The following is a 20,562-nucleotide window of genomic DNA, read 5'->3' on the forward strand; positions in this document are numbered from 1 at the left end:
AGGCTGGAGTGCAGTGCCCAGATCTCAGCTCACTGCAAGCTCCGCCTTCCTGGTTTACGCCATTCTCCTGCCTCAGCCTCCTGAGCAGCTGGGACTACAGGCACCTGCCACCTCGCCCGGCTAGTTTTTTGTATTTTTTTAGTAGAGATGGGGTTTCACCCTGTTAGCCAGGATGGTCTTGATCTCCTGACCTCGTGATCCGCCCGTCTCAGCCTCCCAAAGTGCTGGTATTACAGGCTTGAGCCACCACGCGAGGCTGCGCATTTTTAAAACCGACAGATCCCGGTTCCTTTCTGTTGAACAGTTTTGTTTGTTTTTTACCTTCTCTCTCTCCTGTTTTACTGTGAGCAGCAGTAAGAAGCCAAGCAACACCTTCCACGTTGTGTCTGAAAATCTCCTTAGCTAGACCACCCACTTCAGGAGGTACATTCAACTTACATTTCTGCCACCAACCACATTTTTACAAAATGTTCTTTTACTTCATAATAGTGACCCTGTTTCTTCCAATCTCCACTAAGAGTTTCCTCACTTTCCTTTAGGCCTCCCAGCAGCTTCCCCAAAGACCATGAGACTTCTACATATAGTCTCTCAAAGCACCTTAGACACTCACGCTTTCCACAAAGTCCTTCCGGCTCCTGCCTGTGGCCAGTTCCGAGGCCACACCCACATCTATAGAGCTGTTTTATGGCAGCACTCCTTTTCCAGGTACCAGAATCTGCATTCGTTACCTATGTGTAAATTACTCCAGAACTCAGTGGCTTTAAGCAGCAATCACTTGTCATCTCAATGGCCCTGTGGGTCAGGAATTGAGTGGCTCAGCTGAGCAGTCCCAGTATGAGGCTCCTGGTGTCCAGTTTCTCTTAGTCTGAAGACCTGGAAACTAAACAGAGAGGTTACCTGCTCCCTTCCACAAACCCAGTGTATGAGTTTGAGGTCATATGAGGTCTCAGGGAAGACACCATACGGGGCTGCAGTGTCTGAGGTCTGGAGCCAGAAAACCAACTTCCAGCATGGTTCACTCACACAGCGAGGTGGCCGAGGACCACCAGGGCCTTGGCTGCTCTCCACGCGTGCCTCTCCAGAGGGTTGCTGGGGTGGCTTACTGGTAGCCGGCTTACTCTGCAGTAAACCAGACAGAAGAGTGAGGTAAGAACTGCTGTGCCCTTTATGATCTAGCCTCAGAAATCACACGCTGTCACTTCCTCAGCACCTTAGTGGACATGGGTCCACTCAGTTCACAGAGCAGGGGTCTGAACACGGGCACACAGGAGGAGGCCCGGATCGTGGCTGCTGTGGGTGAGTTGCCCAGCCTCTCTCAAGCAGCAAAATAAAAACAGCAGTGCCTTCCTCAAGGCGTGGTTATGAGGACTAAAGGAGATAATGGATGCAGATAACTAGATCTAGATGACTAGGCAGTGGCTGCCAGAGGTGAACGCTGGCAGCTTGGATTGACACTGTCTTTGGTGGTACCCCCTCAGGCTGCCAGGAGATAGCAGAGGAATTCCGTGCCCAGGAAATCGACGGGCAAGCCCTGCTGCTGCTCAAGGAGGACCACCTGATGAGCGCCATGAACATCAAGCTGGGGCCTGCCCTGAAGATCTACGCCCGCATCAGCATGCTCAAGGACTCCTAGGGCCGGCGGCAGCCAGGATGCTGGCCCAGGGCGCCTCCTCCCGACTGAGCAGAGCCAGACAGACATTCCTGAGGGGCCCAGAAATGGGGCCAGTTGGAGGGCGGGGGCTCTCCCTAGGGGCGTAGCTGGTGAGGAGGTCTGGGCACCTCCTCCATGGCTCTCAGGGGCCTTTCATTTCTGTGGGAGGGGCAGAGAGGTAGGTGGCACAGAAGATGGGGCTTTATGCTTGTAAATATTGATAGCACTGGCTTCCTCCAAAGTCCCAATACTCTAGCCCCGCTCTCTTCCCCTCTTTCTGTCCCCCATTTTCCAGGGGGTATATGGTCAGGGCTCCCCAACCTGAGTTGGGTTACTTCAAGGGCAGCCAGCAGGCCTGGATGGAGGCCTAGAAAGCCCTTGCCTTCCTTCCTCCCACTTCTTTCTCCAGGCCTGGTTAACTCTTCCGTTGTCAGCTTCTCCCCCTTCAGCCTGTTTCTGCAGCAGCCAGGGTTCTCCCCGCTACACCCTCTGCAGGTGGAGAGAGAGAAGCTGGGCCCCGCCGGGCCGTGCCTGCTGGCACAGACGCCTTAACGCTGTGTGTATGACTGTGTGACTGTGTGGGAGCCTGGACTGACAGATAGGCCAAGGGCTACTCTCTGGCATCTCCAGGTGTTTTGTAGCAAACAGCCACTTAGTGCTTTGTCCTGGACTCCACTCAGCCTCAGGATGGGGAATAGCCAAGAAGGGCAGCCTCAGTGCAGAGGCAAGGTCAGAAAGAGACGGCGCTTCAGTTTCCTTTCCAGACACCTCCCCGCACTGTGAAGTTCCGCTGACTGCCCTCCTGGTTCACAAAGAGCATTAAGAAAGCTGCGGTGGTCTGAGCAACATAGCTCAGAGGGCTGAGCCTCCTGGCCTGCCTGTCCCAGTGGTGGGGCCCGGAGAACTTCTAAGGGGAGAGAACAGCTGGAGTTTCTGCTGATGTGAGGAAGGCAGCTCGTGGCCTCCCACTCCCACACTTCTTTGCCCATAAAACTTCCTAGCAGCAATTTGAGCTACCTGAGAAGGAGGCAGGGCAGGAAGGGCGAGGGCCTGCCTCTGACCTGCCATGTCCTTTGCAGGAAGGAGGTAGGCACCTTTCTGAGCTTATTCTATTCCCCACCCACACCCCCAGGCAGGGTTGGAAATGAAGGACTTTTTTAACCTTTGTTTTTGTTTTTTAAAAATAAATCTGTAAAATCTGTCTCTCTGGTGCCTTTCTCCCCTAGGAATGCCTGTCTCTGGGCCCACGTGGCCACGTTTCACCCATACGGAGACGGGCGGGTCCCTGGGCTGGGGAAGCACCTTCAGTGGACAGCATATCCTCCACACTTTTCTGGGGCTGGCTCATTTGAGGGTGCCCTCAGCTGCAGTTCACATGGGTAGATACCAGCTTTCTTCACATGGTGTCCCTTGGAGAGGATCCAGAAGCCCTTTCTGCTCTGTGTCCCTATACCTGCCATTCCCACTTGGGAGATGACTGTTGGGCTAGCAACCTCTAGACACCTGGGACACAACCCAGACTCTCCCATCTTCCAGCACACACCTGTGGATAGAGCTGCACAGCACCCAGAATAGCCTTGGGATGGCTTTGGTTCACTAAGCACTTTTGCATGCTCAAATAGGGCAGAGAGGAGGCATCTAAGCCTTGAATAAAGAAAGAGAAAGGGCATTCCAGACTAAGGCAGTAAGTGCAAAGGCACAAGCATGAATGTGGAAGTGCAAATGAGGGGCAGGTGAGCTGGCTGGACTAGACGTGTGTGCTGCTAACTATGTTAGCCTATGTTGACCACATGCCTCTGAACCAGGCACTGTGTTAGCAATGAGACCGGGGAGAAGCACAGAATAACCACGTGCCCTCTTGCGTGGAGTGAAATCTACCCCACATCTGTAGGGGGAAGGGAAAAAGGGCAGCTTGGCCTCACTGCTCCTCCCCCTGCATCAGGTTTTTCCTTAAGGGACCATTTCCACCTGTTAAAAATTTAGGTTATGGCTGCTCACATCTGTAAACCCAGCACTTTGGGGAGGCCGAGGTGGGAGGATTGCTTGAGGCCAGGAGTTTGAGACCAACCTGGGCAACATAGGGAAACCTCCTATCTACAAAAAATACTTAAAAATAGGCAAGGTGGTGTGTACCTGTAATCCCAGCTATTCTGGAGGCTGAGGTCAGAGGATCGCTTGAGCCCGAGAGTTCAAGGCTGCCGTGAGCTATGATTGCACCACTGTACCCCCAACCGAGGTGACAGACAAAACTCTACTTTTAAAACAAAGCAGAGATGGGGGTGGTTTGAGGGTCAGGCCATAACCTACTGAATGACAATCTCTAAAGGATGATTACTTACTTGAAAGTAACTTTCAAGAACCAACACTCACATCTTAATAACTCCTCTGGAAAGCCTATGAAAATGTAACTTTCTTGGAGGAGAAACACACTGATTAGTTGATCCCCAGAGGGTAGAACTAGGGACTGGAAAGCCTGGTGTCCCAGGAGGCAGGGAATGGCTGGCAGGACCCTGAGCTGACAGGGGAGGAGGAGGATGCTGAGATTGGGGAGTGAGCCCTTGGGAGCCCCCAGGCAAGAACGAACGCCCCATGTGCTGCCTCCTCTCCTGCTGCTGGAGTGCAGGCCACGTGTGCAGGTGCACCACAGGCCTACAGGACTCTGGGCAGTTCTTTTCACTTTCTGGACCTTAATTTTCCTTTTATGGAAGAAAATGGAAACCAGGCCCCACCTGAGTTATGTGTGTAGCAAAGAGGGAGGGAACCAAACCTACTCCTTAAAGATGTGGTGAATTTGATTCACACCAGTAAGTATCCATCTTCTTTAGATGAAAAGCTCCAACCTACTGCAAGTTTGCAGGACACACCTGCAATAGGCATTTGCTATTCCTGTTGTTTACACTTTACACTGAATTTCACAAACCTATTTCCATCATGATCCACAATTTAAAGAAATATTTCCCAACCTCATATACACACTTCGATATCTATCAACTGAAACAAACATTTCATGAAACAAAACCTACCCTTATGTACAATACAGAATATTTTCTTTTCCATTGTATTCCTGTTCATATTTTTAAATCTTGGTCATGACCCACTGAACTCATTACACGACCCTCAGATAGGTCACAACTCGAACTTTAAAAAGCACTGCCCAGACTAAACCACAACGGTTCGACATCCAGGATCTTACGTGGTTCTCTCTCCTGGGTGACTGGTGTACATACGCCATTCTACTGAGAAGGTAAAGGGCTCCACTAGGTGAACTGTCCAAGGTCACAGGTGCCGAGTGCCCTTCAGATCTGGCTGAGGTTCCATGCAGAACAGGGCCTTTCCTGGGTGCAAACACCATACCTTGATCCCCAGCCACTCCCAAGAACCAAAGACACTTCCCCTGTGGAGGGAAGAGAAGTCTGTACAAAATGACAGAGCCTCCAGCCAACCAGAACTGACCTACTCAGACCCACCCTCTTCCAGGTGATTGGCCCCAAAAGGGTTGCCAGCCCCACTCCACCTTGGGGCCAGCTTCCCCCGAAAGGTCGCACCCCTGGCAGGTCCCTCCCAGGCAGTCCATCCTGACTGCTCCTGTGGGTGCAGCTCCTGAGGTAAAGGGGGAGAAGCTGCTTGGTCCAGGTCTCCAGGAACAGGCCATTTCTTCCCCGGCTCTGAGCTGGGAAAGTCTGCTCCGGGCCATCCTACCTACTTCCCCATATGGCTCTCAAGGAGGGACTCAGGTGAGTGGGGACACTGGTGTGGAGAGGAAGAAAGCCTGGGTTCAGCTGAGCTAAGAGGGATCCAGTCTGATGGCTAAAACAGTACCAAGGAGAGGCACCAGAGCCAGCCCGGGAATACCAGCTAAGGCCTCCGGTCCTGGGAAAAGGTGACTCCAAGAGGGGACACTGCCCCAGGAGAAGAAAGACAATCCGTGTGCATGGACACCGGGGTGGGGAAGGCTGTATTCCGCAAGATTTTGTAGCCAACGAAAAGCTGGACTCCCCTTGCTTCCCTTAACTCCAAACCCCCTTGGCAAGCTGGAAAGCAGAGACCCGGGCTACATTCCCTCCCCGACTATAACTGAGGGCTCCCTCTATCCCCACTAGGACTGACAGTCCAGGACTAGGAACCTGTGCCCCCTTAAGACCTAATGGCTGATCTTTAACCCTTTCTTGAAGCCAAGGAGAGTGGGCAACAGGGCACAGGGTGGAGCTTGAGGGACCACCTTCTGCAGGTAGAATCTGAACAAGAAATATGGAGGAGTGGGCTGGTCAGGGGCCTCCACAGACTATGGGTTCCCAGGCTGGGGCATAGGAGGGGCAGGAGGAGCTGGGGTCCCACCCAGTCCTGGGTCTCAGCACCCTTCCAGGCCTGACCACAGGAGTTCACAAGACCAGCTCTGCCTGTGTGCCCCGGCTGAGGCCCAGAGCCCAGAATAAGCATCGGTTTGCCCTACCCTGGTTGGGAGGAGGCTGGTGAAGAGGGTGGGACAGCCACAGAGGGGGAGAAAGCCCTCCAGCCTTTTCCTGCTCCTGTAGTACTTTACACAGTACCTCACATACCTCCCACAGTGCACCTCCAGAGGCAGCCTTGCCAGCTCCCAGTACAGGGTTTGACCAGGCTTCTCGGAGTCGGAGGAGCCCAGCTGCAGCCAACCATCCAGGAGCTCAGACGAGCTGAATAGAGTGGGAAGGGAAGCAGCCAAGCCCACAGGGAGAAATAACAGGGCTGAGAACCTTGTGAGATGAGCCTCAGGGTTGAGCTAGGCCCAGATCAAATAGAGCCCAAATGCCATGCGGGAAGCTCTGGCTAGGGAATCCGACAGTTCTACTCAAAGCCCAAGCCTACACCTTACCCCCTGTGCAAATGCCTTGGTGAAAAGTATAAACAACAGAAACGGCAAATGCCTATTGAAGGTGCGCCCTGAAAACTTGCAGTAGGCTTTTCACCTAAAGAACACGGATACTGGCCGGGCGCGGTGGCTCAAGTCTGTAATCCCAGCACTTTGGGAGGCCGAGACAGGCGGATCACGAGGTCAGGAGATCGAGACCATCCTGGCTAACATGGTGAAACCCCGTCTCTACTAAAAAATACAAAAAACTAGCTGGGCGAGGTGGCGGGCGCCTGTAGTCCCAGCTACTCGGGAGGCTGAGGCAGGAGAATGACGGGAACCCGGGAGGCGGAGCTTGCAGTGAGCTGAGATCCGGCCACTGCACTCCAGCCCGGGCGACAGAGCGAGACTCCGTCTCAACAACAACAAAAAAAAGAACACGGATACTTACTGGAGAAGAAACAAACTGATTAGTTGATCCCCAGAGGGTAGAACTAGGGACTGGAAAGCCTGGTGTCCCAGGAGGCAGGGAATGGCTGGCAGGACCCTGAGCTGACAGGGGAGGAGGAGGATGCTGAGATTGGGGAGTGAGCCCTTGGGAGCCCCCAGGCAAGAACGAACGCCCCATGTGCTGCCTCCTCTCCTGCTGCTGGAGTGCAGGCCACGTGTGCAGGTGCACCACAGGCCTACAGGACTCTGGGCAGTTCTTTTCACTTTCTGGACCTTAATTTTCCTTTTATGGAAGAAAATGAAAACCAGGCCCCACCTGAGTCAGTTATGTGTGTAGCAAAGAGGGAGGGAACCAAACCTACTCCTAAAAGAAGATGTGGTGCATCTGATTCACACCAATGAGGCCACCCAGCCTTGCAGAGGTGAGATGTCACTGACATCCGCTCCAGGCCTCTGCATGTCCTCTCTCACACAGTGACCCTGGGGTGCTGCCCTCAGGTATTGTGTGTCCCCTGGACAGCGGTGTTCACCTGGCTGTCCCGACTCAGTGCTTCTCAAGTTGCAGTTTGCATTTTCTTGATCTTTCCTTCTATGTTCTCAGCGGTTGATCCCAGTGACCCAAATGGACCCCTGCTTTCTCCCCTGAGCAACTGCAACCCTAAGCCAGTGAATTAACCTTTCTAAGCCTCAGTTTCCTCATGTGTAAAGTAGAGATAAGTACAGCATCTCCTTCAAGGGGCTGTGGTATGCCTTTAACAGGACAGGCACAAAATACATTTGGCCAAGTATCCGTCTCAGTAAGTGTCTGGCATTATGCATAAGGAGTGCAGACTTAATCCTGAAGAAAATGGAGTTTTCAGCAAAGGAGTACCAGTTCACTTGGAAGAGAGAATGAACACAAATAACTCATTCATTGTTTCATTCATTTGCTGAACAAATACTTATGAATAGCATGAATTATAAGGCAGGCTCTGGGATTTGGCACCAGGAATATAAAGGCTGGCGAAACAGAGAAACTTCGAGCCTAGTGGGGCAGACAGTCCCTAGCATCACTTGGCAGGTACTAGAGGAGAGGTCTGGGAAAGGGACAGAGGCACAACCTGGGGGACGGACCTAAGAGGAGGAGATGTCAAGGCTGGCTTCAGACAGGAGGAAGCTGGGCGCTGAGGAATGATGCAGAGCTTGTTAGCTGATGGGAGGAAGAGAGCAGAGTGGAATACAGAGGTGCGGAAGCCTAGGAGACTTCACGGTTAAGAGTAAAAGATGGAGACTGGGAGGCAGGGTCAAGAGACTGTTATAGGAATCCAGATTAGAAACAAGGAAGCATGAATAGGACAGTGAGGGAGGCCAGGAGGGGAGTTTTGGGCACTAGGAAGGAGGCAAAAGCAACAACTTGGCTGTCAGGAGAGAAAGCAAGGGTCCCACTCGGCTCACTGGGATCAATCGCTGAGAACAGGGGATGGGGAGAGTGAAGGGGGGGGGGGGGGGGGGGGGGGACGGAGGACAGTGAGTGGGAGCACCCACAGGGTTTGCTGATGGACTGCATGTGGGGAATTAAATTATTTGTAACAATACTTTTATTTAACCCAGCACATCCAAATTTACACCTGTTTCACTGTTTTAATGTGGCTACTAGAAATGTTTAAATTACATATGTGGCTCACATTATTCCACTGGATGATGCTATTCCAGATCTCTTCCTACACGTCATGAAAGATGCGGCTATACATGACTGCAAAGGCTCGGGTGCACAGGCACAGGTGCTACGCCCTGCCAGAAGCAAGGTCTACCTCTCCATATTAGTTGTTCCTTTCTTTTCGCCTTAACACATTAGGGTCTCTTTTCCAGAGAGTACATATAAATCTACCTCACCCTTTTCAACAGCCATGTTGATCTCCATTATACAAGTTGAGTACCCCTCATCCAAAAATCTGAAGTCCCAAACCCTCTAAAATCCGAAACTTTTTGAGCACTGACAGGATATTCAAAGGAAATGCTCCCACTGGAGCATTCTGAATTTCAGATTTCCAGATTAGGGATACTTAGTCAGTAAATACAATGCAAATATTCAAAACTCCAAAAAAGTCTAAAATCCAAAATACTTTTGGTACAAACTTTTGGATAAAGGATAACCAACCTGTATAGATATGCCTAATTCATTCGTCCAGTTCCCTGCTAACGAACCCTGAGGTTGTTGCATTAGTTTGCTTTTTCAGAGAAGGCTACAGGAACATCCTGGGACTAGTCGCCGCAAAGTCTCCATTCCTAGCTGCAGGCAAGCTGGCCAGAGGCTGTGAGCACTGACAGTGTTACGGCGGAGGGGCTGGACTTGGAAGGCTTCTCAGGCATGGTTAAGAGATGTGGACGGTGTACTGCAGTCAGCAAGAAGCCACAAAATAACTTAAATTTTGTGTGTGTGTAAATTGCTAACTTTGAATTTTTCCTTCATTAAAGAAGCAACATACTGTAAATACATTAAAGACAATTAGAGAGAAAATAAGACACTAATTTTATTGCACAAACATTCTTCCTTTTAGTCTTATTTTCTGGTGCATGTTTTTATTCTTGCTAATTGTAATCAGAGTGCACATCAATTTTAGATCCTGCTTTCTTCCTTTAATGTTCCTGTGTGAGAATTTTTCTATATGACTGCAGAGTCTTCCTAACACATTTATTTAGCCAGTCCCTTCGGCTGGACACTAGAGCCTTCTTCAGTTGTATTTGAGCAGCTCAGATAATGCCTCTCCCTGTGACCCAAAACGCCTTCTCCATGGGTGCTTTCCAGGCAGCATTCGACCAAGCTCAAGTCTTGCTTGTGTAAGGGAAACAAGCACGCACCCATCAATACAACCATCCCGTGCCCTCCAGTTGCCACCCCATCTCTTTCCTCCTTACAGCCCGACTTCTGGAAAGACAGCCCCACTCCCACCCAACCCATGTGCCTGTCCCTAAGTCCTCTACCTGCTCAGTCTTCCTCCCACTCCCACCTGGGCCCTGGCCTCCTCTTCCTCTGAACTCTCTCCCTCTCCCCCATGACATCCCTGCCCTCCTGGTAAATCCCAGAACTTTCTCCTGAGCCTCCTGCCTTCTGGGCTCCAGCTCCCTTCCTCCAACCAGACAACCAGGCATCCTCTCCTTTCTGGTCCCCCAGCCCCGTCCCTCTAATCCATGGCCAAGTCTTGCCCATGTGCCCTCCCTGACAGCCCCTCACCACCTATTCCTCTACATCCAGCTGCCAACTCCCTGGTGTTGCCCCTAATACCTGCCAGGGGCTGGCACCTAACTCATCTTCCTGCCTCCAGCAGTCTCCTCCCTGCCACCCCACCATGGCCAGGCTCCAGATTTCAGCTGGACTACTTCAGGGTTTGTGGGGGTTTTCTTTTTTCAAATAAAAATCTGACTGATTCACTCCCAGAGGAAATACCTTTCAGAGCTCCCCACGACCCTCAAGATGAAGTCCAATTCCCCGGGCCTCAAATGTGGGCCCCGGGTGACTTGGCCCCGGCTCACCTCTGCAGCCTCATCCCTCCCTTCTCATCTGCTACTACCCTCCACCCTGCAGTTCCACAGACATTCCAGGAGTGAGGCTTCCTCACTTTTGCACACTGTTGTTTCTTTTCCATGGACCTCTCTTCCCCCTCCACGCCTTCTTCACCTGAAGAACTTCTATGAATAATTTTTTAGGTCCTAGCTTAGAAGTCAACTCCTCCTCCAGGAGGCCCCAACGACCTCTTCATCTACCAAGGCTCAGGTGCTACCCTCCAATTTGCCTCACAGCACCCGGCATTGCTCCCAATCACAGCATTCATTGTGCCGTGTTCCACAACTCTTCAGTCTGTCATGTGACCCACTCCCTCACCCACCACACCCACATCTTCCTGCCTCCGCACCCTGAAGACAGGGTCTGTGTCCCATTCCCCTCTGAATCCCTGACTTAGCACGGTGTTCGATGCTGAGCTTGTGTCCAATAAATAGATGTTGAATGCATGACTTAACAGAAACTGATGAACATCTTTACGCATAAACTTTTCTCATTCTGAAGATTATCTCCTTTGAACAGATTCCCAGAAGCTGGGAATTACTGAATCAAAGTGGATGAATATTGAACACTTTCAATTCCCATAGCTAAGTAGCTTTCCAAAAGGCTGTAGCAATTTACACTCCTACCAGCAAGTGTAACAGCGCCGATCTCACTGCATTCTTGCAGCTTGGCTATTCTCATTATGCCTTTTATTTTTTAAATCAAGACAGAGTCTACCTCTGTCACCCAGGCTGGAGTCCAGTGGCATGATCATAGCTCACTGTAACCTGTAATTCCTGCGCTCAAGCGATCTTCCTGCCTCAGCCTCCTGAATAGCTGGAAGTACAGGTGCATACCATCTGGCTAATTTTTTTTGTTTTGTGTTTGTTTTTTTGAGACAGGGTCTTGCTCTGTCGCCAGGCTGGACTGCAGTGGCGCAATCTCAGCTCACTGCAACCTCCGCCTCCCAAGTTCAAGTGATTCTGCTGCCTCAGCCACCCGAGTAGCTGGGACTACAGATGTGCGCCACCACGGCCAGTTAATTTTTGTATTTTTAGTAGGGACGGGGTTTCCCCATGTTGGCCAGGATGGTCTCAATCTCTTGGCCTCATGATCCACTCGCTTGGCCTCCCAAAGTGCTGGGATTACAGGCATAAGCCACTGCGCCCAACTCTGGCTAATTTTTTAATTTTTTGCAGAGGCAGGGTCTTGCTCTGTTGCCCAGCCTGATCTCGAACTCCTGGCCTCAAGCAATTCTCCTGCCTTGACCTCCCAAAACACTGGGATTACATGCACAAGCCCCTCCCAGCCCCATTATATCTTTTTTTTAAAGTGCTCATTTTTTAGGCAAAACATACCACCTTGTTCTAATTTGCGTATCTTTGATTACCGGTGAGAGTGAACATTTTTCCATATATTTGCCTACTAAATGCACTTCTTCTTTGAGGGTTTACCTGTTTGGGTGACGTGGAAACTGTTAAGGCAGGTTGACTTGTTATGAGATGACTCTGGGGCTGTGGAGGAAGTGACCAGGAGCATGAAGAGTGCTGCTGCAATGATCCCGTGACAGAGGAGCAGGCCAGGGTCACTGTGGGGCACGGGGAAGAGCAGGAGGAGCAGAGATCAAGGAGACCAGGTCAACCTGGGACTGAAAGCAGACAGCAGGTGCAGAGCAGGAGGGGTCAGGGTGCACCCAGGTTTCTGGCTTGGCGCAGTGAACTGGAGGAGGGGCTGTGCTCGGAGACAGTGCCCAGGTGGATCCACACACCTGCAAGGCAGTTCGCAGCACTCTTTACTAGACACACCTGCTAAGGAACAGTTACGTGGGGCAGCAGGAGAGGCAGGGGCAGGAGGGTCTGAGGTTGGCAGGCTTCTTGAAACAGACCAGGGGAGCCAGGTTTTGAAAGGATTTGTAGGCCAGGCATGGTGGCTCACGCCTGTAATCCTAGCACTTTGGGAGGCCAAGGCGGGTGGATCACCTGAGGTCAGGAGTTTGAGACCAGCCTGGCCAACATGGCAAACCCACATCTCTACTAAAAATACAAAAATTAGCCAGGCAAGGTGGTGGGCACCTGTAATCCCAGCTATTCGGGAGGCTGAGGAAGGAGAATCACTTGAACCCAGGAGGCAGAGGTTGCAGTGAGCTGAGATTGTGCCATTGCACGCTAGCCTGGGCTACAGAGTGAGACTCTGTCTCAAAAAAAAAAAAAAAAAAAAGAGAAGGGAGGAAGGAAGGATGGATGGGAGTGGAGTGAGGAGGCTGCCCAGGGGATGATCAGGGTGTGTTCAGGAAGAATGGTCATCACTAGCTAAAGCTGAGTGAACTATCGCAACATGAGAGACCCTATTCTCATCAATTAGCTTGTGTGAAGGCAATGACAGCCCTAAGGCAGGTGTTACTACCCCATCCTATAGATAAGACTGATGTGCAGAGGACCAGACCTTGCCCCAGGGTCACACAGCTAATGAGTAGTGGAGCTGGGATTCGAACCCAGGGCTCCGGCCCCTGTGTCTGTGCTCCCTACTGTGTGGCTGCAGTTGCTCTAGATATGTGAGTACTCAGGAAAGTGGGAGGACAGTGGAGTGAGCTCCCCAGAAGGAGCTTATTAAGATTCTCGGCATTTGGGGCCCTTCCTGGAAAACAATGAACTGTGGACAAATCCCAAAGCCCACCTCTTTTGAGCCAGAAAGTGGGCTGCTGAGCTCTGCTTAGAGGAGTTCACCTGGCCTGACGATTGCAGCCACGACAGACACCTGGTCTCTGACCACATCCAGCCCAGTAACTCTTCTCTAAACCCCAGACAGCTCTTAACTCCCAGTGACTGACACGGGAAGATTGCTTGAGCCAAGGTGGAGACAAGCCTGGGCAACATAGCAAGACCCCATCTCTTAAAAAAAACAAAAAAACAAAAAAATTAGGTGTCTATGGTCCCAGCTACACAGGAGGCTGAGGCGGGAGGATAGCTTGAGCCCAGGAGTTCAAGGCTGCAGTGAGCTGTGATCACACCACAAGACTTCAGCCTGGCTGACAGAGTGAGGCTGTCTCTTAAAAAAAAACAAACAAACAAACAAAAAAACACTCCCAGTCACGGAGCCACAAACACCTGTGCATCCTCTCCTGGCCTCTCCTGTCCAAGGTCAGTCCCACCTTCCACCCAGGATAAGTACCCCAACCCCTAATGTTATTATCCCCCCAACCTGCCCAAGTTCATGCCTCTGCACAAGAAACTGGTAACACTGGCTACCTTCATGCAGAGGAACTGGGTGGCCAGAAGTAGGAAAGAATTTTCATGTATGTGTGCATATAAATATTTGTCTATAATATAAACGAGTTACTGATGCCCCCTTCCCGCCCCCAGGGCCTGGAAGAGAATCTTCTGGCGGCAGATCCTACTTGCACTTGGCCTCTTAGGCCTGTTTCTGTATGGCCTCCCTAAATTCAGGTACAAGCCCCTTTCCCCAGCACTTGAGGTGGGACCACAGATTCAGGTTTAAAGGGGATCTGTCTAAGTCCCTCCTTGAGGGATGGAGGGCAGAAGCTAGCTCAGCTCAAGTGTCCTTGTGAGCTCTCTCTCCTTGTAAGAAGCAAAGCCAGAGGGCTCCTGGCCAGGCCGACATGCTTCTCACGGCTGCCCCCCTCCCGCCACAACCCGCCACAGGCATCTGGAAGCCGTCATCCCCATGGGCGTCTGCCCTTCCGCCACAATGGCCCTGCTGAGAGACAACTTCACAGGTGCCCTGCGTCCCTGGTAAGAAGCTCCCATCCCTCCTACTCCAAGGGCACCCCCAAACCCCATGGAGCTCTGCCCCATGTCCCTGCCCTCCACACATCTCCCACCCCAGCAGAGTCAGGCACTCTGCCACCAAGCCCAGCAGCCCCATCGGGCCACACGTCTCCCAGTCCTCCGTGTTGCTCTGAGCTGGAGGCTTCCAGGGGCAGCAACTAGGTCTCATCGGTCTCAGCACTGGGGAGGTGGCAGTGAACACGCACCAAGTGGGTGGATGAATGGAGCTATTTCCCATCCCTGCCCTGGCCAGGGCCCGGCCTGAAGTTCTGACCTGTACCCCCTGGGGGGCTCCCATTATTTGGGATGGCACTTTCGACCCAGATGTGGCCAAGCAAGAGGCTACACAGCAGAACCTCACCATTGGGCTGACTGTCTTTGCTGTAGGCAGGTAAGGCCTGGGAAGGGGAGCAGTGCTGTCAAGGCTGTGAGTGGGAAGGGTGTGCATGTAATGGAGGGGGCGGGGACCCTGCTCCCCTGTGCCATGGGATCCCAAAGTGAAGCGAGAAGCAAAGACAGCACTTCTTGCCCCACACCCCCAGATGAGCACAGGACCGACCACCCTTCTCCTCCTCCCTGGTAGAGCCCACCCAACACAGGCAGCCAGGGCTGTTCTAGAACCACATCTGGAAGGGACCTGCCTAGGGGCTAGGGCTGATCCATCTGGAGACACTAGTTTTGTAGTGAGAAAATGATGGGATCTCTCAGGTGAGAGTGGTGAGAGGAAGGGAGTGTGACTGGGTAAGTAGAGGGATGATTCCCTGCAGTAGGGGCCCATTGGAGGTCAGCAGCTCAGGTGCACGTACACAGGATTGCGGGGGGCAGGTGCCAAGCAAGTCTGATGAAAGGAGAGGGGCTGGGGAGCTGAAGGATTGCAAGGGAGTGAATCTGAACTGGGCAGAGGGAAGTGAAGAGAGGAAGGGGGGGTGACAAATGCTGAGAAAGTGGCAGGGTCACCAGATTAGAGAGTCAGTGAGGTAGGACTGTTTTGGGTTGGGGATGGTAATCACAGTCAGGGAGCCAGAAGAACGAGGTCCTTACAGAGTGGGACAGACATTGGTGAAGACCAAGTCGAGGGAGTAGCCATGGGAACAGGTGACTGGAGGGAACAGGTGACTGTGGAGGGCACAGGACAGAATCACTACAGGAAAGGAGGTGGAGAGAAGAAATGGCAGGCACACTGACCTCCCCACTACGGATGACAGGGAGTGCCTAAGCTGGGTGTCCACCTTCCTCAAGTGACACGAAGGGGACTCTTGGCTGACAGTGGCAGTCAGATCCCATAACCTGGTTTCGGGCAACTAAAAGAAGCATTTCTAAAAACGGAACTAGTGGCTTTGGGAAGGTGGTGAGAACCTCCCATTCAGGAAGAGATACTCAAAAGGATGGGGAAGGAATTTTGTCACCAGATACCCCATACAACTATTCAAGGCTCCTCGAACTCTGTCCCCCACATCCTACAAGGGAGAGAGAGCAAGGAGTGCCACTGACAGGCAAGGGGCTGAAAAGGACCAAGGGTTGACCCGTGGACCAGGTGGGCAGAACTGCTGGGCTACTTGGGCCTTGACCTCTCCCAGGGCCTTGGTGCTCCCACTTCCATCATCCATGCTGACTAGGGCATTCCTGCCCCAGCCCTAGGGGTCAATCTCAAGGTACAGAAAATTCTGGGATACTGAGGTCCTGAGCTCCAAGATTCTGAGTCCAACACTCCTAGATGCTGAGATTGCCTAAGTCTCTGATTCCCATTTCCCAGTCACCAGGAATAGAGCAAGTGCAAGTAAAGGTACAGGTTCTAGGGCCACGCTGGGTTCAAATCCTGGCTCAAGCACTTACCAATGGCACATACAAGTTTCTAACGCTCTTTAGATGAGACAATGTACATTGACTTAGAAAGCAGTGGCTACCACATGATAAAAGTTCAAAGTATTATTAGGCACTATTACTATTATTTTAAAATCCTAGGATCCCAAGGTCTGTTCATACAATATTCCAGGTGGCCTCGTTATCTATACAGTGAAAGACAGTGACTTAAAATAGCTTATTATTATAGCTCATAAAATAATTCTGTGGAAGGCCAGGCGCAGTAGCTTATGCCTGTAATCCCAGCACTTTGGAAGGCCGAGGCAGGTGGATCACCTGAGGTCAGGCGTTCGAGACCAGCCTGGCCAACATGGTAAAACCCTGTCTCTACTAAAAATACAAAAAATCAGCCGGACATGGTGGTGGCCACTTGCAATCCCAGCTACTCAGGAGCCTGAGGCAGGAGAATTGCTTGAAGCCGCGAGGCAGAGGTTGTAGTGGGCTGAGAGGGCGCCACTGCACTCCAGCCTGGGCAACAGGAGCAAAACTCTATCTCAATAATAATAATAATTCTGTGTGTCAGTAATTCAGATAGGGTTCAGCAGGAAGGGCTCCTCTTCTCATGCTCTCAAATACCTGGGTCTCAGCTGGGAGACCAACTGCTGAAGACTGATGGGGCCAGCTCGGGCTTCCTCACTCATGGCAGCACCCAAGTTCTGGGACTTTTAAATGGAGGCTCAGAGCTCTAAAGAGAGAAATGCTGCCAGTCCTCCAAAGGGCCAGTATGAGGCAGGATTGGCAGGCAATTTGCAAGCATCTTCAGTCCAACCCGCCCTGCCCCATCTAAGCTGAAAGATGCTAGGGCTGGAGGGTCTGGAGTTCAAGGCCGGGTGTGGGGAGAACCAGGCAGCACTGGTGGAGTGGGGGTGAGGTGGGTGAGGTTGGGGTGCAGTAGGGGTGAGGTGAAGTGAGGTTGGGGTGGGGGTGGGGCGAGGTTAGGGTGGGGGTGGGGTGAGGGTTGGGTGGGGCGGCGGTGAGGGTGGGGCGGGGGGGGGCTGGGGGGGGGGGGGCGGGGGTGGGGGTGGGGGTGAGGTGGGGAAGCCGGCCCCACCTCGCTTCACTCTCAGGCTGACCGTGGCGCCGCGCCCTTAGGTACCTGGAGAAGTACCTGGAGCGCTTCCTGGAGACGGCGGAGCAGCACTTCATGGCGGGCCAGAGCGTGGTGTACTACGTGTTCACCGAGCGGCCGGGAGCGGTGCCCCGCGTGGCGCTGGGCCCGGGACGGCGGCTGCGCGTGGAGCGCGTGGCGCGCGAGCGGCGCTGGCAGGACGTGTCTATGGCGCGCATGCGCACGTTGCACGCGGCGCTGGGCGGGCAGCTGGGCCGCGAAGCGCACTTCGTGTTCTGCATGGACGTGGACCAGCACTTTAGCGGCACCTTTGGGCCCGAGGCGCTGGCCGAGTTGGTGGCGCAGCTGCACTCCTGGCACTACCACTGGCCGCGGTGGCTGCTGCCCTTCGAGCGCGACGCGCATTCGGCCGCCGTGATGGCGCGGGGCGAGGGCGACTTCTACTACCACGCGGCGGTGTTCGGGGGCAGCGTGGCGGCGCTGCGCGACCTGACGGCGCACTGTGCGCGGGGCCTGGCCTGGGACCGCGCGCGCGGCCTGGAGGCGCGCTGGCACGACGAGAGCCACCTCAACAAGTTCTTCTGGCTGCACAAGCCCGCCAAGGTGCTGTCGCCCGAGTTCTGCTGGAGCCCGGACCTCGGCCCGCGGGCCGAGATCCGCCGCCCACGACTGCTCTGGGCCCCCAAGGAGTACCGGCTGCTGCGGGACTAGCGCCGCCGCCTCCGGCTCCTGGCCCTCCGACTCTTCCGCGGGCCCAGCCGGCCCGGCCCATATCCCGCTCCGGGCGTCTTTGGCCTGGGGAAGGTATGGAGTGGGAGTCACGAGAGAAGAGATCCTGGAACCGGGCGGGGCCCTTCTGGACGCTGATGGCGCTCTGGAGGGCAGAGAGATACTGGATGCAAAAGCCCTACCCGCCTCGTGTGCGCCCGTCCGTGGGAGTGGGAGTAGGAGGAGGAGCTCCTCGCCTTTGGGGAGCTCCTCGGTTCAAGAGAAAAATCCCCTTCCCTTAGCTTAGCAGTGAGCGAGGCACAACTGCAGTAATGCCTCGAGCGATCAGCCTGTAGACCTTTCACCCCTGAGCCTGCAGAATGCAGCTGGTGCCTCTGGAGATGTTTTAGTCCCATCTGCACCCCCACTTTTTAAATGAGGAGACTGAGACACAAAGAGGAAACATAACTGCCCAAGGACACAAAGGGTCTGAGTCCCTGTGATGTCAGCAGCTGGAGAGGCGTGGCTGTCCCCTCGGGATGTCTGGGCAGGAGCTACAGGAAGAAATACAGGTGGCACCCCGTCATTGGCTCTGCCCTTTTACCTCCCCTGCCCATAAGCATGGTTTGTACATATTTCAGTAATATGATAAATTATTCCTGTACTGTGAGACAAAGTAGCAAACATAAGAAGCCATGTTTGCTCATGTCCTTTGCCAGCATAATTTCACAAAACCCTGACTGACAGCATATAGATGTCAAAACAAAAAACACAGCTCCCCACGTCCCTTGCCGGAGTCACTATATTCCCTGAAAAAATAAGTGACTCTAGATACATCTCCATATAAGATAATGTCAATCGGGGTTAGTGATCATGCTTCTATAAACTATAACCAGATACACTCTTACACACAAACTTAGATACAATTTTACGCATACTAAAGCTTTACCACCTATATCTAAACTAAAATACCACATTCAGGCTGGGCATAGTGGCTTATGCCTGTAATCCCAGCACTTTGGGAGGCTGAGACACACAGATCACTTGAGGTCAGGAGTCTGAGACCAGCCTGGCCAACATGATGAAACCCCATCTCTACTAAAAATACAAAACTTAGCAGGGTGTGGTGGCGCACACCCGTAATCCCAGCTACTCGGGAGGCTGAGGCACGAGAATCGCTCGAACCCGGGAGGCGAAGGTTGCAGTGAGCCAAGATCGCACCACTGCACTCTAGGCTGAGCAACAGAGCAAGACTCTGTCTCCATAAAATAAATAAAATACTACATTCAAAGCATCTGATAGAACCTCTCTAAAGAGCTCCTCCTGAGCCATAGGCCTTGGTCGATGGTCCTCAATAAGACTTCTAAATAACACTAACTTTAATTATTTAAAAACTTCCTTTTATTCTGTAGTTGACATTCCCAAATTGTTATTGTGGCCTTTTCTCCTAGACAGTCAAAGTCCAAAATGACATTTTCTGGCCTCGGGGCTATAGCAGGGCGACATTCGGCCACAGTATCTGGGAGGGAAGCTTCCACATCCACGGCAGCTGTCTAGACTTCTGATCCCCAGTGGGGAAACACAGGCTCTGAATAGGAGTGTGAAGGCGTCAGACGCTCCCAGGAAGGTGGTCACAGAGCCAAGAAGATAGGGAAGGTAGCCGCTGAAGTCCCTGAGATTTTGTCTGACATTTGGGAAAACCGGGGCCCTGGGAGACTGGGAATTCACCCTGGCTCTCCTGAATCTTTTATGTAGTATTATCATTTTAATAGCCTCCACTCCCAGGTAGGGCAGCAATTCTTGCTATTTACCAGGTCCAGCCATTGATGGTAAGAGAGACCTGCCCTCTCAAAAGCAGTTCAAAATGTCTCCTATATAAGCTAGATTAGCAAAACCCAGAAGGCCTTCTGGACTCAGGATTAGAGATGAGAATGGGCCAGGTGTGTCAGAACAGGCAATTTGGCCGGGTGCAGTGGCTCACACCTGTAATCGCAGTACTTTGGGAGGCCGAGGCGGGTGGATCACGAGGTCAGGAGTTCAAGACCAGCCTGGCCAGCATGATGAAACCCTGTCTCTACTAAAAATATAAAAATTAGCCAGGCGTGGCAGTGGGCACCTGTAATCCCAGCTACTCGGGAGGCTGAGGCATGAAAATCACTTGAACCCAGGAGACGGAAGTTGCAGTGAGCCAAGATCATGCCACTGCACTCCATCCAGCCCGGACAACAGTGCGAGACTCCATCTCAAAAAAAAAAAGGCTATTTTCTGACTGTGAGCTGGGGAAGATGTGTGTCCTTCACCTTACCCTGCAACATTCACTCAGGGCCACACATGCAGACCCTAACAATTGCTGCAGACCCTGACAATTGCTGCAAACCCTAACAATTGCTGGGCCATTCAATACCTGAGCATGAGCCAGTAAGAGATGATGTGAACCGGCTCTTCTTCTGTGTGTGGGTAGACAAGTTCCTTACCTTTGCTGGCCTCAGTTTTCTCATGCGTGAAATGTGGATGCCAGTCTCCCTCCCTGCAGGGGTTGTGGTGGTGCTCTAGAAAACATAACTTGCCTTCCTCTCCCTGCCTCCCCCTTCTCCAGCATGTTCAGAGAGTGCAAAGGATTTGCCAGAGAACAGTCATTTCCTGTTTTTTGTTTGTTTTTGAGACAGCATCTCACTCTGTTGCCCAGGCTGGAGT

General features: G+C 52.5%; 2 protein-coding genes across 4 annotated transcripts in view; both read left to right on the forward strand.

Moving 5' to 3' along the window:
• Positions 1–2,853, forward strand: part of PHC2 (polyhomeotic homolog 2) — a 117,930-nt gene extending 115,077 nt beyond the window's left edge. For all 3 annotated transcript variants that reach the window (XM_026457192.1, XM_026457190.1, XM_026457191.1), the window contains one exon: positions 1,479–2,853. In XM_026457192.1, the coding sequence (XP_026312977.1) occupies positions 1,479–1,633 (155 nt within the window). In that variant the 3' untranslated portion in view covers positions 1,634–2,853. The remainder of the gene's footprint in view (positions 1–1,478) is intronic.
• Positions 2,854–5,362: 2,509 nt separating this feature from the next.
• Positions 5,363–17,871, forward strand: A3GALT2 (alpha 1,3-galactosyltransferase 2). Its single transcript, XM_026457187.1, has 5 exons — positions 5,363–5,385; positions 13,806–13,889; positions 14,106–14,195; positions 14,485–14,622; positions 17,184–17,871. Exons 1-5 carry the CDS (start codon positions 5,363–5,365, stop codon positions 17,869–17,871), a joined length of 1,023 nt encoding a protein of 340 aa, XP_026312972.1.
• The last annotated feature ends 2,691 nt before the right edge of the window (positions 17,872–20,562 follow it).

This window comes from Piliocolobus tephrosceles, chromosome 1, assembly GCF_002776525.5.
Source record: "Piliocolobus tephrosceles isolate RC106 chromosome 1, ASM277652v3, whole genome shotgun sequence".
In the NCBI taxonomy this organism is placed as follows: domain Eukaryota; kingdom Metazoa; phylum Chordata; class Mammalia; order Primates; family Cercopithecidae; genus Piliocolobus; species Piliocolobus tephrosceles.